Raw genomic sequence first — 24,532 nt, 5'->3', positions numbered from 1 at the left:
CTTTATCCTGCATCCTCTTTAAAAGTCCAACATTGTTCCCCGTCAGATTTGGACAACCATCTGTTGTCACACCTGTCAGCTTGTCCCATTTCAGACCTAACATGTCCAAACACGAATTTACCTCTGTGAACAAGTCATTACCTGTGGTTGTCTCTTTAATTGACTGCATGGCTGCCAGCTCCTCCGGGATTTGAAAGTTTGCAGTTATCCTACGTAAGAAGATGAGCAGATGGGCGGTGTCACGTACATCGCAGCTCTCATCCAAAGCCAGCGAAAAACTGTCAAAATCGGCCGTTCTGTTCTTCAGCTGAAGCTCCAAATTTCCAGCGATGGTCTCAACCTGCCTTTTTACATTGCGTTGGGAGAGTGACATGTTCTCAAATGCGCCCCTCTTCTCCAGGCATATCAACGCAACAGAGTCCAATAAGCACTCGTTAATAAACTCTCCGTCAGAAAACACCTTACTTTTTCTGGCGATTTTGTGAGAAATGACGAAACTTGTCCTGACGGCTGCATATCTGGAGGTGTGAAATTTGGCAAAAAGTCCTTGTTGGGTTTGCAGTTTTACCTTTAACGCATCAGCCCCCCTTGCGCGCGCTTTATCAGACAGATTCCGGTATTTTTCCTCGTGCTTCGTTGTGTAGTGGCGATTCAAATTAAATTCTTTTAACACAGCAACCTGTGTACCACAAATTAAGCACACAGCTTTTACTTTCATCTATGTAAAGAAATACTTGAGAGTCCATATCTTGTTGCGAACACGGCATTCGTCATCAACTTTTCTTTTTTTAGCGTGAGCTGACATCTCGGGGGTAACCGGGCATCACTTGTCGCTGTGCACCTGCACTCACAGGTTACACACGGACATACGCCTATACATAACACTTTTCAAAACAAAAGCAGCACCATTGTATTGCACACTCGACATAGATACTTTTTTAAATGTATTTTGTAATTTATGATTGGCCTCACGCGGGCGGACAGGGACGCACAAAAGGCCGGCTGTGGCCCGCGGGCCGCAGAATACCCAGGTCTGTACTAGACTATACCCTAGTAAGCCTACCATGTTTACCTTTTGTAAATAACTTTGCACAAGGTGCTGCAGGATTGCTTGTGTCAAAGTTTATGATGTAGCTTGCAAGCCGATATTATCCGATACTTCTCCTTTTTCCTGATATTGGACCAACAGCAGATCTGATGGATAATTGATAATTGTCATTTACAAGTATTTTGCCAAACCTAAACGCTACTTCTATTAAAAAGGTGTCAGAAGAATAGTTCATTAGATATCAGGGGAATAAAACATCACAATGGCAGTTCCAACTGAGTTGGTGTGCAAAAAAAAAAAAAAAAAATTGCTTCAGCGTAGAGGACTATCAACAAATCAGCAGGGTAAGGAAATAAGTATAAATAATGAAGTAAAAGCCTGCAGGACAACTAATGAGGAGGAAATAAAGGTGAGGGACGCTGTAGCACTCCTCAGGTAGGTAATGCAGGTTTTTCAGCATGAATAATGTATGAGCATCAAGTCGTTGATGTTAAATATAGACAGCTGAGAGCACTGAACAGCGAACTAAAAATGCTAAGACCTGACTGGATTTTCCATAATTCAGTCTTCTAAATAATAAAAAGACAAACACATGTATTAAACTGACTCAAAAACATGTGTTGGTCTTTAAAAACTATTGATTTGTCTTAAAAGTTGTGTAAAGTTACTGTTGGACCTGAACTATGAATTTTGTTAAATGCACAGCATATACCTGTTTTAATTAGTAATTTCAAACGCTTCCATTAATTTCCCTTAAGAAATAAATTCAATGAATCTGTTCCGGACACCCACAAATATAAACAAAAGTGTTCGAAAAAAATATAGTTTAACATCCAGAAAACAATGTGATTTACATATATGTATGAATGAATGAAACTTTTAATTTCATTGAAGATTCTTATTGGCAAAAACAAAACTCAGCAAAGAGAGGCATGAAGAGTTAGAGCGACACAAATGCCACCTTTTTATTTTGCTTTAAGTTCAACTGGCACTCGCAATCAGAGGTGGGTAGTAATGCTACTGCAGAAAAATATTTAAGGGGTGGAATTACATTTTTTCAGGGGGGTCCCTGCCAAAAGGGATTTGTTAAAGCTGCAATGCTTGAGCTTTGCCTGTCCACAACTGATTACTACTACTATTTCAAACATTTCATATTTGTGGTTATCGTAAATATATGTGTTTGAAATTATTCAAGCCGTTATTGTGTCGAAACAGTGTCTATTTCTATGGTATTAATGAGATTGTAATGGACTGTTGTGGTTCGGGCAGCACGATGGAACAGGGGTTAGTGTGTCTGCCTCACAATACAAAAGTCCTGGGTTTGATCCTGCGATCCGGATTTTTCTGTGTGGAGTTTGCATTTTCTCCCCGTGACTGTGTGGGTTCCCTCCGGGTACTCCAGCTTCCTCCCACCTCCAAAGACATACACCTGGGGATAGGGTTGATTGGCAACACTAAATGGTCCCTAGTGTGTGAATGCTGTCTGTCTATCTGTGTTGGCCCTGTGATGAGGTGGAGAATTGTCCAGGGTGTACCCAGCCTTCCGCCTGAATGCAGCTGAGATAGGCTCCAGCACAACCGCGACCCCGAACGGGACAAGCGGTAGAAATGGATGGATGTTGGGGTTCATTTGTTGATGTAATAAAACCTTTTTTTCTTGTTTAAAAGCATTACACAGTATTAACTGTTCTTTGTTCATGCACAGTAAATATTAAGAAAGTGTTTGGATGTATTCATTAAATCAATGTATTCTTAGGTGTCAGAAACGGATTAAAAGTAACATTCTGATATTGACACATTTTATATGTGCATACATTAGCCGCAATACACCGCTTCCAACCTCCATCTTTCTACTTTGACGTCTCCATTATTAATTGAACAAATTGCAAAAGATTCAGCAACACAGATGTCCAGAATACTGTGTTATTATGCGATTAAAGCAGACTACTTGTAGCTTGGATCGGGCTGGAAAAAAATGTCCGCTACAACCTGAGACATCAAACGCACGCGTTTGATCGAGGGAGTTGAGGTACAGACCGTGGACTCATTCAAGTACCTCGGGGTTTGGGTGGACAATAAGCTGGACTGGACTGTCAACACGGACCACTAGTACAAGAAAGGACAGAGCAGGCTGTACTTCCTGAGGAGACTGCACTCCTTCAACATTTGTAAAAAACTCCTGTGGATGTGTACTACCAGTCTGTGGTTGCCAGTGTTCTGTTCTACATGGTAGTGTGCTGGGGGGGCAGTACATCTAAGAAGGACAGCTCCAGACTTGAGAAACTGATCAGGCGGGCCGGTTCTACAATCGGAATGAAACTGGACTCACTGGTGACGGTGGCAGAGAAGAGGACTGTTGACAAACTAGTGAGCATCCTGGATGATGCCAGTCACCCTCTGCATAGCGTTATCAGTAGCCAGAGGAGCCTGTTCAGTGCTAGACTGCTTCATCCCAAGTGCAGGACTAATAGACTCAAAATCTCCCTTGTCCCACACGCCATTAGACTGTACAACTCCTCTGGGGGGGGGGGGGGGGGGGGGGGGGGGGGGGGGGGGGGTTGGGGGGGGGGGGCGTACTCGAATGACAGGGGATGCAAAACAATAACAGTGCAATACGTGACATGGTCACTACTGCCTACTTTCTCTTGTTATATTCTTATTTTACTGTTATATTTTTATTCCCATTGTTGCTTTTTATTTTTTATTCTTATTGTAATATTTCTCTATTTTATTTCCATTTAAACCCCCATTATTTACTTTTTACTTTTTGAAATTGATCTCAACTCTGTACACTGCTGCTGGAATTTTAATTTTCCTGAAGGAACTCTCCTGAAGGAATCAATAAAGTACTATCTATCTATCTATCTATCTATCTATCTATCTATCTATCCATCCATCTATCTATCTATCTATCTATCTATCTATCTATCTATCTATCTATCTATCTATCTATCTATCTATCTATCTATCTATCTATCCATCTATCTATATATCTATCTATCTATCTATCTATCCATCTATCTATCTGTCTATCTGTCTATCTATCTATCTATCTATCTATCTATCCATCTATCTATCTATCTATCATACGCGTCATCATACCACGACGTTTTCAACAGGACACTTTGCGGGAAATTTAAAATTGCAATTTAGTAAACTAAAAAGGCCGTTTTGGCATGTGTTGCAATGTTAAGATTTCATCATTGATATATAAACTATGAGACTGCGTGGTCGGTAGTAGTGGGTTTCAGTAGGCCTTTAAATGTATTGATTACCGCTTGCAAAGACGTATCCATTTGGCTCACATCATTTAGACTTCTTCCAGCTGGCACTGTCACATGAATCTGTTTCACCAATCCAACGTAAGCACTAGTGACTTTTGACTCAATTTTGCCAATCAAACGGAGCCTTGCATACTACATTGTTTGCAGGCCATCAAGAACAGGCCAAGGGCGGGAGGGACTATTTACACCAGGGGTCTCAAACTCAATTTACCTGGGGGCCACTGGATGCAGACACTGGGTGAGGCTGGGCCGCGGGAAAAGATTTCTTAAAAAATTTTTAACATACACTTTTTAATGAATTCACCTTCTTTGGGTTGCTTTCCCGCCCTAGCAACATACTTACCAACTCTTGCGATCTTTCCGGGAAACACCCAAACATCAGTGCCCCTCCCGATAATCTCCCGGGGCCATATTTCTCCCGAATTTGACCCGGACAACAATATTAAGGGCGTGCTGTGATGGCACTGCCTTTAACATTCTCTGCAACCTACAATCTTGTCCAATTTTCCACCACACTAACAGTGTGCCGGCCCAGTCACATATTGTATGGGGCTTCTGCGGACCCACGGAAATGACTGTGAATGAATGAATGATTGGTGGTGGTCGGAGGGGCCGTAGGTGCAAACTGGCAGCCACGCTTCCGTCAGTCTACCCCAGGGCAGCTGTGGCTACTGATGTAGCTTACCACCATCAGGTGTGAATGAATGATGGGTTCCCACTTCTCTGTGAGCGCTTTGAGTATCTAACAATAGAAAACCGCGATATAAATCTAATCCATCATCATCACCATCATCATCATCAACAACCATATAGGTCACACTGAAGGTGGCCGTATAGACAACTTTTTCACCGTTACAAATGTGCGCCACACTCTGAACCCACGCCAAACAGGATTGACAAACACATTTTGGAAGAACATCCGCACCGTAAACACAACAGAACAAATACCCACAATCCAATGCAGCCCTAATGCTTCCGAACTACAATAGGGGGCGGGATTGGGGGGGCGGAGGTGTATATTGTAGCCCGGAAGAGTAGGGCTGCATGGGATTCTGTGTATTTGTTCTGTTGTGTTTATGTTGTGTTACGGTGCGGATGTTGTCCCAAAATGTGTTTGTCATTCTTGTTTGGTGTGGGTTCACAGTGTGGCGCATATTTGTATCAGTGTTAAAGTTGTTTATACGACCACCCTCAGTGTGACCTGTATGGCTGTTGATCAACTATGTCTTGCAGTTGCCTACTGCATCCGCAGGAGTTAAATACAACATGTGGCTGGGCTGGTACACTGTTGGTACAGGTTGTAGAGGACGTAACAGACAGCGCCTTCACGGTGCCCCCTCAATATTATTGTTTGGGTGAAATTTGGGAGAATGATTACCCCTGGAGGGGCACTGAAAATTGGAAGTCTCCCGGAAAAATCGAGGGCATACAAGTATGATGCTGTAAGGCGCCATTCAAATAAAACATGCGGCCCGCACCATCATTAAATTTTCATATTACGGTGCGGGCCGCAAAATAACGTCTCACGGGCCGCAATTGGCCCGCGGGCCACGTGTTTGAGACCCCTGGTTTACACCAACGAGAAAACACAGCTTAGAGACAAGTTCCTGTCGTTATGTAACAGTTTGAACACCACTGTTTTACTTATTTCACCAGGGGGGTCAAACTATGGCCTGGGGACTATTTCGAACCCATTTCTCTTGTTATTGGCCTGTGGCACATTGTAAAAATACAGTTAAAAAACACACACAAAAAACCAGCAGAACTGAAAAAAAAAAAAAAGGGCAAAAATAAATTACGCAGTGAAAAAAGGCTGACATGTTGATACTAATAACAGATAAAACCACACAGATTTGTTTTTAAATATATGTTTAGCCTTTTTATTGGCATATTTCTTTTTTTTTATTTTATTTTTATTGACATCCAGCATCAAACATTCCTATCCATTACATCATATTCACATACATATGTTGTTTGCCCTAAATGTCAAAATATATATTTTTTTATATCCCAACCATAACAACCACCCTCCCCCCAAAAAGAAACAAACAGCAAAAAAATAAATATGAATTTAATTTATACTTTATTAGTAGTATTAATGTATTATTATTTATTTTTTGTTTATTTCATTGATGCATTTGTAGATACTACTTTATTAGCCTATTTCAATCATACCGAACCATATTGAAAAAGTATTTCGAACAATATTGTTTGTTTTATATGTTTTGATTCTTTGGTATTTGGTATCTTGATAACCCTGCTAAGTAGGATGATGTATGTCAGTGGTTCTCAAATGCGGGTACGCGTACCCCTGGGGGTATTTGAAGGTATACCAAGGGGTATGTGAGATTTAAAAAAAATATTCTAAAAATAGCAACAATTCAAAAATCCTTTATTAATATATTTATTGAATAATACTTCAACAAAATACGAATGTAAGTACATAATCTGTGGAAAAAAAATACAACAATGCAATATTCAGTGATGACAGCTAAGATTCTTTTGGACATGTTCCATAGATATTGATGTTAAAGATTTCCTTTTTTGTGAAGAAATGTGTAAAATTAAGTTGATGAATCCAGATGGATCTCTATTACAATCCTCAAAGAGGGTACTTTAAGTTGACGATTACTTTCTTTATCATTGAATCACTTGTTTATTTTTCAACACGTTTTTAGTTGTTTCTATAACTTTTTTTTCCCAAATAGTTCAAGAAAGACCACTACAAATGAGCAATACTTTGCACTGTTATACAACTTAATAAATCAGAAACTGATGACATAGTGCTGTATTTTACTTCTTTATCTCTTTTTTTCAACCAAAAATGCTTTGCTCTGATTAGGGGGTACTTGAATTAAAAAAATGTTCACAGGGGGTACATCACTGAAAAAAGGTTGAGAACCACTGGTGTATGTGGTAAATTCTTCACCATATCAGTCTAAATGAGACACCAACCATCAAACACAACAAAAGGAACAAGGGTGTCCTGTACTTACGGGAAAGCAACGTTTTGTTGTAAATTAATTTTTTGCTTGACTGATGAGCAAGGCTGTGAAGTAATTAAAATAGTAAAGTAGAAAATGACTTTATGTCCAGCAGAGGAGTAAAGAAGTGAATGAAAGTCAGCTGGTATGTCATTTTCCCTTTAGTGTATTATTAATCTGCCTGCTCCTGGTGATGATTACTTGCAGTCTTTTTCATTTGGCCCAGCAATCAACCTCCCACACCTCAGTGGCACACACATCATTTGTTACAGCAGCACGCTGTGGGTGCGGCATAGCAGCGTAAAGACTTTTAAAGTGTCTGCATCCAAGCCACACATCAGCGGGTATGTGGATGGATGGGTGGGAGTGCTAAAAGCTTGCAGTGCTTCTAATGGATCACCTTTTACTTGATTATTCGCTTCACTCCTTAATGAAAATGTTTTACAGTTAATGCCGTTCTTGATTGAATTTAACTTGTGTTGCTTAACATGATGTTTTACTTGCAGCAATGTTTGCATTTCTTCAGCCTAAAGAGGTGGTCTTCTTCAACGAAGCTAGGGACTCAGTAATTTAATACAGCCATACTTTCTATTTGGAATTTTTTGGTTCGGTGTTTAGGTCAGATTTAATATTTTCTCTTCGTAAAGTTTATTTTTGTTATTTTTTATGTATTCACTGCCATTTTGGAGAATATCCTGGATAGTCACTGTGCGTGTACACATTTGCACGAAATATTCAGTGAGCAGCAGCTCAAATAAAGTGGGAAGTCACAGAGTCAATACAGTAACTGGTTGACTTTAAAATAGTCTTCATCTGGACAAAGACAAAGCTTTCAAGATAAAAAGTAATCATCAGGATGATCAGAAAAGAGGCTTACAGGATAATAATAATAAAAATAAAAAAAAAGCCATATTCAGCAAAGAGGAACTGAAGGAATGACAATGTGTACATCGCTAGTATTATTTGGAAAAGCACACAACATTTAAAATCAACCAATCAAGGGTTGTGTAGGTGCTAGGTTCATAAAAGTGATGAATGGTTCTTATCTATAAAAAAGAAGACAGTTGCTGATAAATACCATGTGAATGCTGCAAAACTGAACCGAAATGCTTTTCAAAATATGTGGAATTACAGGAAAAGCGGGAATTTTATGGTAGTGAAAAATACTTACATTATTTTATGTAATTGTTTGAAATGTGTTGAGAAATGGAATCATTGAGCTGTAGCATTCCAGGGAAAAAGGTGAATGTGGTAATGTGGAAAATATAATGATTTGAAAAGTGTAATGTTTTGTTAAGAATAAGGATGTATCCATCCATCCATTTTCCCACCGCTTGTCCCTTTTTTGAAGGGTTGCGGGGGGTGCTGGAGCCTATCTCAGCTGCATTCGGGCAGAAGGTGGCGTACACCCTGGACAAGTCGCCCTCATCGCAGGGCCAACACAGATAGACAACATTCAGACTTTTTTTAAAGCAAATAACTTATTTATATATATCTTTTTTTTAAATTGGATTCAAGCTAGATTTGTGTAAGCCTGACCGTAGGAAAGACTCAAGCAAAGCTGTTTTTGAGAAAATGTACCTATAAATGTTTCCTGACAAAAGTCTGCACCTTCAACAATAAGCTGCTTGGGGCGGCATAGCTCATTTGGTAGAGTGGCCATGCCAACAATATGAGGGTGCCAGGTTCGATCCCCGCTTCTGTCATCCTAGTCACTGCTGTCGTGTCCTTGGGCCATACATTTTACACACCTGCTCCCAGTGCCACCCACACTGGTTTAAAAATGTAACTTAGATATTGGGTTTCACAATGTAAAGCGCTTTGAGTCACAAAAAGAAAAGCGCTATATAAATATAATTCACTTCACTTCACAATGCCTTTCCCAACAGGAAGTTTTACAGGAACGGTCCTATTAGTGCGGGAAAATTAAGTACTAAAGTACCCCTCTGTGTTTCTTCTGCAAACTACTCCAGTATATTTAGTTCTACAGCAGGGGTTTTCAAACTTTTTACCAAATACCACCTCAGAAAACACTTAGCTCTCCAAGTACCACCATAATGACAAACATTCAATTGCAATAACAAAGTAGGCCTAAATATTTATTAAAAACAAGGCAGAGGTTTCATTTTACAAGTATATTCAATTATTTTGGCCACAATATTTAAAGTAAGTACCAATGATTGTCACACACACACAAGGTGTGGTGAAATTTGTCCTCTGCATTTGACCCATCCCCTTGATCACCCCCTGGGAAGTGAGGGGAGCAGTGGGCAGCAGCGGTGCCGCGCCCGGGAATCATTTATGGTGATTTAACCCCCAATTTCAACCCTTGATGCTGAGTGCCAAGTAGGGAGGTAATGGGTCCCATTTTTTTTAGTCTAAGGGCGGACACTCTAACCACTAGGCCACTGAGTAGGCCTAGTGGCCTTTAAACAAGTAATTATTTGTCGTACCACTAGATGGAACCCACAGTTTGAGAATTATTGTTCTAGAGGAACTATTGTTTGTTCCTAGTAGCGAGGTAGGACGGAAGTTCCTCAAAAATCTTTAAGGGGCGGGCTGTGCTGTCGATTGCTGATTGCTTGAACACAGTTGGGTCTTTCCCTTTAAAGGGTTTGTCTTTTGACACAACGATAGCCATTACAGTACACAAAACAACTTTTTTATTTTTTATTTTATATGTCAATTTCAACATACTTGACAACGAAGAGAAAGAAGAACGAAATGAACTTTTGTGGGGCATCTGTGTGCTGAAGAACACTGATTAGTAGAACTGTTTTACTCTGTTGTAGTCTTTCAACTGTATGCAGTTTAATCTTGTTTATGAAATTTTACAAACTTAATTTCACAGAAGTGGACAGACTCTTTTAAATGTATTGACAGAGGAAGATAAAGCCTGACTTGGAAGCACGGTGAGGCGAGCAGCTCACTGGGACTCCAACATTGTAGTTTGAAAGTAAATGTGATATGAAGGATGGGTGGATTCCAAGGTAAGTGACGTCAAATATTTACTATTTAATTTATTACATTTTGTAAAAGTAGTACATGACAATGCATTTGTGTTGTTATTAATCTCAACCTGAATGAACTGAATGCTAATAACAAATCTGATGCGTTTGTTGTCAACGTGAGTTAAACACGTGATGTTGATTTTTATTTTTTTTTAATATTACTATTTACAGCTGAAATAGACCAGAAGGAATTGCCTGAACTTCATGAATTCATCATTTACCCACTGGAACACAAACTGGCTGTTATCAGAACCCTAGAACCACAGAAAGAGCATTGGCATTTGAAGGGAGCCCTCAAAACTTGTGGTTACCTCAGGCGTCGTTTGTGAAAAGTGCATCCAGTTCCAGAAAAAACAAGAACAGAGTGGATGAGGAGGGAAAAGGTGAAGACGCAAAAATATTCATAATATATCATTACATATACATCAGGTCTATCTGAGAAACTCTGAATATTTTTTTACCAACACTTCAAACCAGGCAACACCCTGAGACAGAGACATAGACAGGCAAACTCTTAAGAACATAGACACAGCTGTCTACCTGCACCTCAGAGAGAAACAGCACTCCGTTGGAAAAAAAAATGTACAGATTCTGGACAGGGAGGTCGGATGGTACGAAAGAGGAGTGAGGGAAGCCATCAATGTCAAGGTTGAAAACCATCCCCGAACTGAAGAGGTAGTCTGTGACACCACCTGTTTCCCACATACAACTATGTCCTTTAAACCATTCCTAAAGAACTCTGCAACAAATAACGGGAGTCAGAAACATGTTGGTCACAGACGGTGACCAGAATGCCACTTGTGCCATTTGTTTACAACTGAATGGAAGGCTTACGTGGGGGATTCTGACTATGTTCGACACAGCGATCGTTCTGCCACACAATACCTCAATGCTAACGAGGAGAATTTCCACTTCCACAACTGTCGTTGGCTTTGACAGTTAGGATTGCTCGTTTGCATTAAAACAGTTGTTTTTCTCACTACGATAGGGCAAAACCATCTTTGCCCAGGCATAATCTCCTGGTTTTTGGAGTATAAATAAAACATTTGGGGTTTTGGCACCAATCCAAGTCTATGTGGACGAACTGATGAAGCCTATTGGGATGAGCGGCGAAACGTCTTCTAAGACAAACCAAGCAGTCCAGTTGCGACTGATTGAATGCCCTGAGATGACAATGACCTGGATGAATGAGAACCCTCATAGACTTACTGAGGGGACGAATCTTTGACGATTTGACACTATGGACAAAAGTTTTTATATAAAATCCAGTAAACTTTTTAAATCATTATTTTTGTATGAAATGGTGTTGTATTTCATTTATTTACACTTTAGTAAAAGAAATGTGATCAAATAGTGACTGTTTAGGTACACGTTATTAGTGTAGAATAATACTGAACCACTCATTCATACGTCATCAGCCTGATTTGTAGAAACTACCCTGAACTGTGAAATGCAGTGGAAACACACACCACACACTTCTTCAGGAATATTTAGTTCCATGAACTAAAGGTCCAGCGCCATCATTTATTTGATTAAAATACCGGTCTCTTTAGCCCTTTAATCGTCTCTGGCAAACTATGTGCACGTTTCAAAAGCTGCGATGATGGTAAAGAATTCCACTTTCAAAGCTTCAACAAATAGTTTCCTCAGTTCCCAAACGTTTATTGAGTGTTGTTAAAAGAAAATGTGATGTAACACAGTGGTGAACATGCCCTTTCCTAACTACTTTGGCACATGTTGCAGCCATGAAATTCTAAGTTAATTATTATTTGCAAAAAAAAAACAAAGTTTATGAGATTGAACATCAAATATCTTGTCTTTGTAGAGCAATCAACTGAATACGGGTTGAAAAGGATTTGCAAATCAATGTATTCCGTTTATATTTACATCTAACACAATTTCCCAACTTATATGGAAACGGGTTTTGTATATACATATATATATATGTATATATATATATATATATATATATATATACATATATATATATATATATATATATATACATATATATATATATATATATATATATATATATATATATATATATATATATATATATATATTACACTCGAGATACACTCGAGGGAGTACTGGAAAGTGCTCCCCCGGGTGATTCCTTTGTCCTACTTGGGGACTTTAAGGCTCATGTTGGCAATGACAGTGAAACCTGGAGAGGCGTGATAGGGAACAATAGCCGCCCTGATCTAAACCCGAGTGGTGTTCGGCTGACCCCGCGACCCGACCTTGGATAAGCGGAAGAAGATGCATGGATAGATACATGAAATACTTGAATTTCAGTGAATTCTAGCTAGAAATATACTCCCCCCAACCCCCCCCCCCCCCCCCCCCCCCAATCTCCCAAATTCGGAGGTCTCAAGGTTGCCAAGTGTGATTTGACTCCCAATTTCAACCCTTGATGCTGAGTGCCAAGCAGGGAGGTGATGGGTCCCATTTTTATAGTCTTTGGTATGAACTCACGACCTAACGATCTCAGGGCTGACACTCTAACCACAAGGAATGGCAAAATAATGGAATTACACAAAATGCTAACAACACAACTAATAATTGCAGTGCCAAATCCATTTGTGGAGGTCCAAATGTATGTTTGGCAGGCCGTGATGAATAAGTAAATTAGAAAATTAAATGAGTGAATGTATGTGGAACACTTACATTGCCAGAGCTGTGTGGTGCATGAATTGTCCTGTTTCAATTATAATTTGTGATAAACCGTCCTTTTCATCATGCTATTCACATTTGGACCACAAGACAACACCGCTGACTTAGAGCTAATGAGTTGATGAGAACGCATCAGGGAGGAAGAGAAAGAAAGAGATTGGGTGAAATGCAGAGAGCTAGTGTGAGAGCAAAATTGAAGATCCACTGAGTTCCCAACAGCAAAAACTGAAAAGATGAATCCACTCATCACTTCACCTAGAGCAAGTGGAAAAGTGCAGGTTTAACTCTCAAATGTCTACGCTTTGAACATTTTTGTGCAAGATCCTGAACCTCCTCTGCTTACCATATTGTCATGAGAATGAGACATTCACTTCCATGGCAGCGTATACCATTATCATTAGCTGAACGGCTGAATGAGGCAATTGAGTACCTTAAATGTGCTTCAAGAGGTAGGTTTGCCGTTATAATTCCTCCTCCATGTACAGTTTCCTCCAATGACAATAATGATTTTGCAGGGAAGAATGAAGGATAATTAGACACACAGCATTGTGATGCTGCACAGATGCTCTCGCTTTTAAATCACAGAAAACAGAAGGAAAAACTTTTTTTTTTGGAGCAAAATAATAACACAAATATGTACAGCATAGGCATAAGGACAAATCATAAATTAGGGATGCAGAAAGCACACAGAAAAGTGCTTGGTCGCAATAAAATATGTAGCAGACAATTTTACAGTTGAGCTGCAAAGGTAACATCAACCACCCGCACACACACAAGTACACACACAAAAAATTGCAGCAACAGCGTGTGTACTCTAGCAACCAATAAGCTAAATTAAAGCTGGAACATAATTCATTGACAGCTGAAGCCTCTCAAGGAAGCTCTCTCATCCATTTATTCAATACACCAAATGGTGATAAGAGACAACATTTGTGACATTGGTGCGCAGTAGTGCTGCACCATTAATACATTTTTAAAAACAATAAAAAAATTGCTGCCATGATTAAATAAAGGTTATCGTCTGCAATTTTAACATCTAAAAATCAGGCTCTGTTGCATGTCAAATCAAGCACCCTGACAGATCGCGGCGGCAGGAAAGCAACAGCGACTAGACTTGAAGCCCCGTGACGTGGCTTCTGCCCACACCAGAAGCCGTTGCAAATGTGCACAGAGCTCCATGACCAAGTTGACCACCTCGCCGGCTGGCATTGGCAAACTTTTTTCAGGCTGCTGCAGCACGTCGCCTTATTGCACTTCCGTGGAGTCTCACTCTGCTTGGGTTAAAAAAACAACCTCACTGCTGTTATTAAATGGCGAAAGTTGTGGGCGCCGCAGTACGGTGCGACAGGGTGCATGTGCCTCACAATACGAAGGTCCTGAGCAGTCCAAGGTTCAATCCCAGGCTCGGGATCTTTCTGTGTGGGGTTAGCATGTTCTCCCCGTGACTGAGTGGGTTCCCCTCGGGTACTCCGTCTTCCTCCCACTGCCAAAATCATGCACCTGGGTATAGGTTGACTGGCAACACTAAATTGGCCCTAGTGTGTGAATGTGAGCGTGAATGTTGTCTGTCAATCTGTGAGATGGTGACTTGTCCAGGGTGTATGCCGCCTCCCGCCCGAATGCAGCTGAGATAGGCTCTAGCGCCCCCCGCGGCCTTAAAAAGGGACAAGCGGTAGAAAATGCATGGATGGATGGAGTTGTGGGCGCCTGCACAGCACACTGTTCTGCTTGTTTCCTTCTAGTCACACTGGCCGTACTAACAGCTAGCCATCATGCTAAAGAGAGTCACTTTACTGTTTAGTGACAACATTTCTCACCAGTGTTTTGCTGAGATGTGCTCTGCATTGAAATCCAAGCACCACGTACATCTGCGCATGCATACGAATCCAGATAATGCGAAAATGTAATTGCGCGTTGAAGGACTCTTTCACATGAGTACAATCATTAAACTAAGGCCATGACCACACGAACACAGACAGTTTCAAAAATGCATATTCGGGGTTAAAACGATCTGCATCCACACAAGTGTAGTTTCAAAACTGTATAAGTCTACACACAAGTGCATACACCTGCTGTCATGTACATTTTGTCCAATCGGAAGCCTGAAAAAAACAGCCATAGCTGACTCGTTGGCATTATACCTCCTTCATGTTTATTTTGATTAACTAGTCATTAGGGCTGGATGATATATCGATATACCCGATATATCGCCGGTTTGTGCGATATAAAAAATTAGTATTTTGTGATATTCGAGTATACGTTCTCACTCAGTTGCTTTTTGCTGCTGGCATCACATTACAGGCTATTCTTGCTCTTTCCTAACTCTCCTTCGCACAGACAAACAGGCACACCTTCTTACACCCGTCACATACAGTCAGGTCATACGTCACATACGTATACGCTAGAGATGCGCGGCTAGGCAATTATATAATCCGCAACCGCATCACTAAAGTCGTCATCCACCCGCAAATCCACCCGAACCAACATTTCATCAAAGCCACACCCGCCCGCCACCCGCCCGTTGTTATATATCTAATATAGACGATGCAAGGCATTAGTGAGGTTAGAAAGTGTAACTACCCCCAAATAGCACAGACACAATGGCTTTCTTGAACTGATTTATTTGAAGGCTTACTTTCCCTTAAAATTCACCGTGAACACTGTAATAAATAACGTAAAAATAATAACATGCACAGCATGTGGATCAAACATTTTACCAAGTAAAATACAAACAAATGACAAATACCTCGTTGGCCATACCCGGAAGTAGCTTCCTTACATCCGTCGACAGACCAAACGAGACACTTCAAAATAAAAGTATGCCCACATACTGTTTCAAAGAGTGCTGCACGTTTTTCGTATGTGGGTAACAACATTTAACTATTTATAAATGATTGATTTCTATAGGCTAGTGAGGTAAAGTGTTGTATCTGACAAGTTTGGGCTACCTTGCTTCTGCAGCCTTCATCAGAGGTGTCACGTGATGTTAGCGTGACGTTGTCTGTGACGTGTTATATGGATTGTACCATCAAGTGTTGTCAGGTACTAGCCTATATAAATAAACCATTTATGAATACCAGTCAGTAGGCTAAATGAACCTCTTCAACATAACATTTAACTATGTATAATGTAGCGGCTAGCTACGGGGTGTTAGCCAATGACTTTGGCTGGGGGGCGGGACTTCCGGGAGAGATAGGGAAGTGACGTTATCGACAGGAAGTGAGAGTTCGAGTTGTCCCGGGAAATGTGTTAGAGACATGAGTGGTTGTGTGGTTGTATTACATCATGTGCAATAAAGACAAGACAAACGAAGAAGTTGTATGAGCCTACATTCCTGGGATTATTACAATATATATTTCCGAATTGGTTCAACCGCCACCCGCCCGAATCTATTTAAAATCAATTTTTTCGTCATGTCACCCGCCCGACCCGCGGTTTAACCGCGGACTCCGCGGTTGTGACCGCAAACGGCGCATCTCTAGTATACGCCCTCGTGGAGCAGACAGGTAGCAGCATGGGTAACGTTAGCTGTGATGCTAGCAGAGTCGTGTGAGTGGTAATACTAGAGAAAGAAGGTGCTCATGAAGGAAGAATTCATTACCAATAAAAACTGCAAGGAGTCCATCATCTGGTGGTGGTTTGGATTCAAGTGGGAATATGTCCAACAGACAACTGTAATAAGTCAAGCATGTGGCACAAGCGTTGCTATAAAAAGTAGCATCACTGCTAATATGTAGCATCATTTGAAAAATCACCTGCTAGAGAACGAAGAGAATTTCATAACGGCCGTAGTAACCTACAACATAGCGAAGGACGAATACTATTTGAACTCCTATTATGCAGCTCATTTATATTTGACGATGTCTCTGACAATCTTGCATGTTCTGTGCAAGATTAAAAACTGTTTAATAAATACAGTTTTGGTCAATTGACTTAATTGTGATTTCCCTCTCTGCATGAAAGTTTAAAATGAGCATATATTAATGCAGTATGAACAAGAATGTTTTAATGTAGACACATAGAATGATCATACTGCTGTGATTATATGTATCAAGTCTTCATTCAAGGCTAAGGCAAAATATCGAGATATATATCGTATATCGCGATATGGCCTAAAAATATCGAGATATTAAAAAAAGGCCATATCACCCAGCCCTACTAGACATACAAAATAACATGTACATTATCTTTAAAACCAACCTGCACGTACACAGAACCCTGGGAACATGATCATCTCTTTTTTTCAGTGTTTAAAGCGCGCATGCACACCTGTGCTGCTGAAACCCAACACTGATAGAATTATAACATGTTCAGCAACACGGTGAAGTGTTACATGTGCGGTGAAGTGTACATGATTTCTAAAATCGGCATGCACTAACGAGCCAAGGAAATCATTTTGCATAATTGAGTGCCTATATTACGCACACAGACGTGCGCGTACCGCTGCAAAACTCTCACGGAAATATAAAGCATTTAATCATTGATATAGTGATACGTTACATGTGCAATGAAGTGTATATTGACCTTTTACATCACTACACACCACAAGGAGGACACAAAATTATGTTCTTTTTTGTTGCTTTGTCGCTTTTTACATCTACAAGAATGGAAGCAACACATGTAAGTTGACATCATGATTTGGCGTTAAATAACAACTAAAAACATCTTTCTTATGACACAGAGTAAAAAGTCCATCCATCCATTTTCTACCGCTTATTCCCTTTGGGGTCATGGGGGGTCCTGGTGCCTATCTCAGCTACAAACAGGCGGAAAGCGGGATACCCTCTGGACAAGTCGCCACCTAATCGCAGAGAGCAAAAAGTATTTCTTGCCTGTCAAAGTTATTCCATCAGGTGAAGGTTCGACAGCAATCATAACCAAAACAGCTGCCTGTCATTAGCGCCGGCGAGAGTGTCGCAAAGCCCATTTTCATGTGTCTTTTTAATCAACGTAAAGTGAAAATAGCAGCATATTTCCGTTCAAACATGCAGTAATTCCTCGTATGACGCATTTAAAAGCAGCAAGGCAGTGTTATTGAGCTTTGTAAATGACAAAGTTGTCATCATCACAAGTCTCCGTTTGTGCCATGTACACGTATACGCTAAGCGTAGAGTTTTGGAACTCTACACTTTGGCCAGTGTTTGTAAAAGTATGCGTTTTTAAAGACAAAAAGTATGCATGTGCGTGTGGACAAAAGGCCTAAAAGCAGAGATGAGTATGCGTTTATTAAGTATCTGTGTTCGTGTGGACATGGCCTAAAATGTATTGTATTATCAATTAATATACATGTTTCACTACACATGATCAAATGTATGATGAGGTCAAGCAGAGGTTTCCATTTCCCATTTATCAAGGCCCTGAAAAAAAATTGTATGAAGGCATCACATGATGAGAAAATCTGACATTTTTAATACTAATGATTAACAATAACACGTGTCCTTAATGTATGGATAACCTGTATTTACCCTTTTTATTAGACTACTTCATTACAAATTACACGATGACATCACGCTCACCTTTAGTTTACTAAAGGGATTGTTTGATGAACAACTTTGTCGTCATTCTTTCAACATCCTGGCAAAATCTACAATATTTCATATCTACACAAAAACCTCCAGGATTCTGTTGGGATGTCAGTAGACAAGGGCAAGGGAGTTTTCTGAAGAATCTGGACAAGTTGACGAGTCTGTCAAAGTGCTCCCATACAGCAGAACAATACAATGCCACCGACACATCCTCGATATGTTTGTTTACAAAAAAGTCAGATCACCATGTCTCCAACACGAACGCCTCTACAGCTCCTGTTTCGCCTTTGGATTACATTGCACAAAGCGCATACGTATGATCGGAACTTTATGCACACACACACAAACAGACACACACATTCCAAAATAATTAGTAAAAACATATGATCCAAAAAACAGACGAACCGTGTTAGAGAAACCAAATGTTTTTTTTGTTTTGTTTTTTTCAAAAAATCTTCCAACCCTATCAAACACGCGTAATAACCAACTACCTAACTAATTATTTACATAATTAACTAAAACATATTTCCAAATGTGCGTGAGGCCGAGCTCTAAAGGTTGTATGTTTGAGGGAGAAGATGACATCTTAGATCAATGAAAATGCTGACTTGCACCAAAGACGAAAGCACAAACCCAACACACTAAACCTGTTCAGACCAGAAGAAAGATGGGTGGAGCAGAACTGTAAATCTTCTTGTAAGGAGAAAATCGATCAGAGCATACACCACTGGTGTCCAAAGTCCAAAACCCTATTTTGGCAGCATGTACTATACACAAATATATTCTAAGAAAAAATAATAATTAAAAAGTCACAAGAAAAAACATAAAAAAAGCCATCTAAAATTACAATTTTAAAATAACTTAATATAGAACAAAATTTAATTGTAGATTATAAAATGTAGGAAAAAAGGAATCAATCATCAAATATTTTATAACAAATAATAAATAGTATTTATATAGATCGTTAATTATAATTGTAGATCTTTACAATGTAACACTTTTGATTACAAAAAAAACAGCCCAAAAAGCCTGCTTTGTTTAAGCAAGCTGCAATTATTAATAATAGTTATCGTTATTATCAGTAACAATTATACAATCATTCAAAGTTTAATAATGTCTGTAATACTTATATTGTAACTGGACATGCTGTAGTTTGACCTTAATTTTGCAGATAGTCAAGTATATTTAATTGTTTAGCATATGTTGACCTACATTGCACTTTAGGTTGTTGTAGAAACACCAAAAATAATCCGTTCATTTGGGTGGAAGAAGTTTGGACACCCTGTGAGAAGAGAGTTCAACAAAAGTACTGACGTGTGGTAGAAGGTAGCAGAATTAGGTAGCAAAAGCTACTAGGATTCAACTGGAAAGTAATGCTTTTCCTCACAAACGTGAGATTGTTAAAGTGCTCCAAGTAGTAAACTATTGTAGCGCTTCATAAACAAGTTTGAGTGACACTGGGAGCAATATGGGTGAAGTTTCTAAAGACAGCAAAGCAGTGATTATTAGAGGTGGAGGTATCTTTGGGCACCTCACAATTCGATTACAACTCAAGAGCTACGATTTAGTTAAAAATTGATTAATGTTGCATTTGCAATCTATGTACATAATTTATTTTTATTTCACTAAATACACATTCATCGCTTGCAACTTATAAAACAGTGAATTTAGAATAAGAAACAGTTTAATTAATTCCAATTGCCATTATTAATTTATTAAAATTAAAGTTCCACTCATAGTCACACACACACACGAGGTGTCTCTGCAGTTGTCTCTAGAAGTCTCTGCAGAGAGTGGTGAGGATGGCAGAAAAGATCATCAGGACTCCTCTCCTTAGGAAATCGCAAAAAGCCGCTGCCTGACCAGGGCTCAGTAAATCTGCAGAGACTCCTCCCACCCCCACCAAGGACTGTGTTCACCGTTGGACTATAGAAAGAAGTTCTGCAGCCTCCGTAGCAGAACCTCCAGGTTCTGTAACAGCTGCTTCTGCAGGCCATAAGACTCTTGAACGCATCATAATAATCCACTCAATTCCCCCCAAAAACGGATTAAATAGCTGTAATGTAAAGACAATATAACATACATCCATAAACGTGGATGCATATGCAAAAGCGCAATATATTTATCTGTACAGTAATCTATTTATGTATATCCGTACCTTATTGCTCTTTTATCCTGCAGTACAACGGGCTACTGCAAAAACATTTCATTTATCCTTACTGTAAAGTTCAAATTTGAATGACAATAAAAGGAAGTCGAAGTCTAAGTCTCTAAAGCATGGGTGTCAAACTCTGGCCCGCGGGACAAATTTAGCCCGCCGTGTGATTTCATTTGGCCCTCGAGGCAACATCAGATTAACATTAGAGCTGGCCCGCCGGTTAACATCGCATTCTTAATACTCATACTTGCCAACCCTCCCGATTTTCCCGGGAGACTCCCGAAGTTCGGTGTCCCTCCCGAATAGCTCCCCAGGGAAACCATTCTCCCGAATTCTTCCCGATTTTCACCCGGATAACAATATTGGGGGCGTGCCTTTAGGCACTGCCTTTACGTTCTCCACAACTTGCAGTCATGTCTGCTTTCACTCCATACAAGCAGCTTGCCGGCCAAGACACATAAAACACACACATAAGTGAATGCAAGGCATACTTAGTCAACAATAAAGGTCACACTGAGGGTGGCCGTATAAACAACATTAACACTGCTACACATATGTGCCACACTGTGAACCCACACCAAACAAGAATGACAAACCTATTTCAGGACAACAACCACACCGTAACACAACATAAACATAACAGAACAAACACCCAGAACCCATTGATTTTGTTTTGTTTGTTTTTTGAAAGTTGATTTTGCACTATTAAGTTATATAAGCATTGCTTGTTCTTAAAGCGAATAAGTGTAGCAAACTGAGCAATAATTAACGTTTTATTCATGCACTTTCTCTTGCTACTTCGAGGCTTGAATGTTTGAGTCATTCATTATTATTTTATTTTCAAATTTATTATTAGCCTGTGGAATAAGTTTATTTTGATATTTACCTCAGAAGGCTGCAAATAGAACAGGGGCATTGAATTTTTATTTAAATTGTATTTGATATGCCATTGATATTTTTAAATTATTATTATTTAAAATTGGATTTTGCATGTCACTATAAAGTTATACAAGCCTTGCTTGTTCAATATTCAATGCAAAACTTGTTTGGATCCCTATTAAAAGGTTAATTTGTTCAACCTTGGCCTGCGGCTTTGTTCAGTTTTAAATTTTGGCTCACTCTGTATTTGAGTTTGACACCCCTGCTCTAAAGTGTGGGGAAATTACCCTCTGCATTTTACCCACCCCCTTGTTCCACCCATTGGGAGGTGAGGTAAGCAGTGAGCAGCAGCGGTGGCTGCGCTCGGGAATGATTTTGGTGATTTAAAGGCCTACTGAAACCCACTACTACCCACCACGCAGTCTGATAGTTTATATATCAATGATGAAATATTAACATTGCAACACATGCCAATACGGTCTTTTTAGTTTACTAAATTGCAATTTTGAATTTCCCGGAAGTTTCTTTTTGAAAACGTTGCGTAAGGATGACGTGTACGCGTGACTTCACGGGCTGTTAGGAAATATGAGTGCTGCACACACACAGCTAAAAGTCGTCAGCTTTAAAGGCATAATTACACAGTATTTTGGAGATCTGTGTTGCTGAATCTTTTGCAATTTGTTCAATTAAAATTGGAGAAGTCAAAGTATTAAGATGGAGTTGGGAAGCGTTAGCCTTTAGCCACACAAACACACGGTGATTCCCGGAGGTGAAACTTTAGTATGGATCACAGCGGTCAAGCGAACATGGATCCCGACCGAATTTCAACCAGCAGGTTTCGGTAAGAAAATTGTGGTAAAAAGTCGCTTCTGACCGGAGATCAGCTGAGCTTGCCCTGTCCAAAAAGCTGTCGTCGACTTCCCTGAGACATTGGCGTCAAGACACCCGTGGACATACACCTCCGACTATCAGGTACTGTTAAACTCACTAAAACACTAGCAACACAATAGAAAGATAAGGGACTCCCCAGGATAATCCTAGTAAATGTGTCTAAAAACATCTGAATCCGTCCCAATAAAATTGCGTTTTTTTTTTTAACTTTTTTTTTTCTTGTCCTTTGCTATCAATATCTTCAAACAAGAATCTTTCATCCTTGCTCAAATTAATGGGAAAATTGTCGTTTTCTCGGTCCGAATAGCTGTTTTTGTTGGAGGCTCGCATTAAAAACAATGTGAATATGTGAGCAGCCATCAACATGTGACGTCATCGTCTGCGACTTCCGGTAAAGGCAGGGCTTTTCTGTTAGCGACCGAAAGTTGCGAACTTTATTGTGGATGTTCTCTACTAAATCCTTTCAGCAAAAATATGGCAATATCGCGAAATGATCGAGTATGACACATAGAATGGACCTGCTATCCCCGTTTGAATACGAAAATCTCATTTCAGTAGGCCTTTAACCCCCAATAACAGACATAGATGGAACATAAGTGCCGTAATATGAAAGAGCTGGTGGGATCTCTCTGTGAAGTGGCTCGCTGCGGTCAGACAAATTTTACAACTGTCTGCAGTACTTTATTGACAATAAAGAAATGATCGGATTTGATCTCCCAAAAATTGGCTTATACTTCATGAAATGGTGATTCCTACCTGTCCATTACAGTACAATTGTTGGCATCAGCGATGCAACAGCTCGCATGGTAGTTTCCAGTGGGGTGGTATAGCTCGGTTGGTAGAGCGGCCGTGCCCGCAACTTGAGGGTTGCAGGTTTGATCCCCGCTTCTGCCATCCTAGTCACTGCCGTTGTGTCCTTGGGCAAGACACTTTACCCACCTGCTCCCAGTGCCAGCCACACTGGTTTAAAATGTAACTTAGATATTGGGTTTCACTATGTAAAGCACTTTGAGTCACTAGAGAAAAAGTGCTATATAAATGTAGTTCACTACACTTCACATGATAAATCATATAGCGGTTTTCGTCATGTGGAGGGCCCCAATGACTCGGTATGCCTTGGGCCCCCTAACGACTAAATACGCGCCTGCAATGAGCTCCACTAGAATGAACTCTGCAGCCTCTGGCCTGCACTCAGTGGACCACCAAGTGTTGAAACAATCATGTACCGGTAATCTTTCTGCACATGCAACAAATGTGTTCATTAACACACACACACACACACACACACACACACACACACACACACACACACACACACACACACACACACACACACACACACTCACCATGTGCTGAGGTGTGAGCAGCCAGCAGACAGAAGAGCAGCAGGTTGATTCCTCCTGTCCTCCTCTTCAGGACCAGCACCTCCCAAACATCTCCATAACATTCAAACAAGGACGTCCCCATGATCCAGTCCTGGTGAGCAAGGGCAAGCACGAATCTCCAAAAACGACTCAAATCCTTAACTGGCAAAAAGCAGAGGATGTTGAATTGGGAGGATGAAGAGGAAACAGCCTCTTCTTCCCCAAAGCGGTTCGGCAGTTGTCCCCGAAAAGAGAGAAAAAAAGAAGAGATGCAGTGAATTTCCTCTTGTTTGAAAAAGAAAAGAAGTTACAGAAACTAAGAAGGTGCTGTATCCATGGCATCAGGATAGAAGGAGGGTTCGAATCCTCTCTGTCTGCCGGAGGTCTGCTCAGACGATGGAGTGGAGCGAGAGAGAGTCCGACACCTTTCTCTCTATTTCTCTCTCCCCTGTCTGATAGCCAGAGAGAGAGAGAAGGAGAGCGGAGAGCGACCCGGAGCCAGCATTGATCTAAAGTGGGTGCTGGGAAAGCCTGGAGCTCAAGCATGGGCTGCCGGAGCGGAGCAGCTGCAGCCTGGCGAGGAAGAACACTTTGAGTTTCAACTGGGAGAGATTAGCTCAACTCTGCTGCCCTCTCTGGTCACAGCGGGAACTGAAGCTCTCCTCTTCCAGCGGAGAGAACATGCCTGAAGAGCAGGGTGCCCCAGGGG

General features: G+C 40.4%; 1 protein-coding gene across 2 annotated transcripts in view; it reads right to left on the bottom strand.

Moving 5' to 3' along the window:
• The window catches only part of dcc (DCC netrin 1 receptor), an 803,111-nt gene extending 778,854 nt beyond the window's left edge, over positions 1 to 24,257 (bottom strand). For both annotated transcript variants that reach the window (XM_061876767.1, XM_061876768.1), the window contains exon 1: positions 23,806 to 24,257. In XM_061876767.1, the coding sequence (XP_061732751.1) occupies positions 23,806 to 23,926 (121 nt within the window). In that variant the 5' untranslated portion in view covers positions 23,927 to 24,257. The remainder of the gene's footprint in view (positions 1 to 23,805) is intronic.
• Positions 24,258 to 24,532: the final 275 nt, after the last annotated feature.

This window comes from Nerophis ophidion, linkage group LG17 (genome assembly GCF_033978795.1).
Source record: "Nerophis ophidion isolate RoL-2023_Sa linkage group LG17, RoL_Noph_v1.0, whole genome shotgun sequence".
In the NCBI taxonomy this organism is placed as follows: domain Eukaryota; kingdom Metazoa; phylum Chordata; class Actinopteri; order Syngnathiformes; family Syngnathidae; genus Nerophis; species Nerophis ophidion.
Note: the sequence above shows the minus strand (reverse complement) of the source record. Positions and strands in the feature narration are given on the sequence as shown.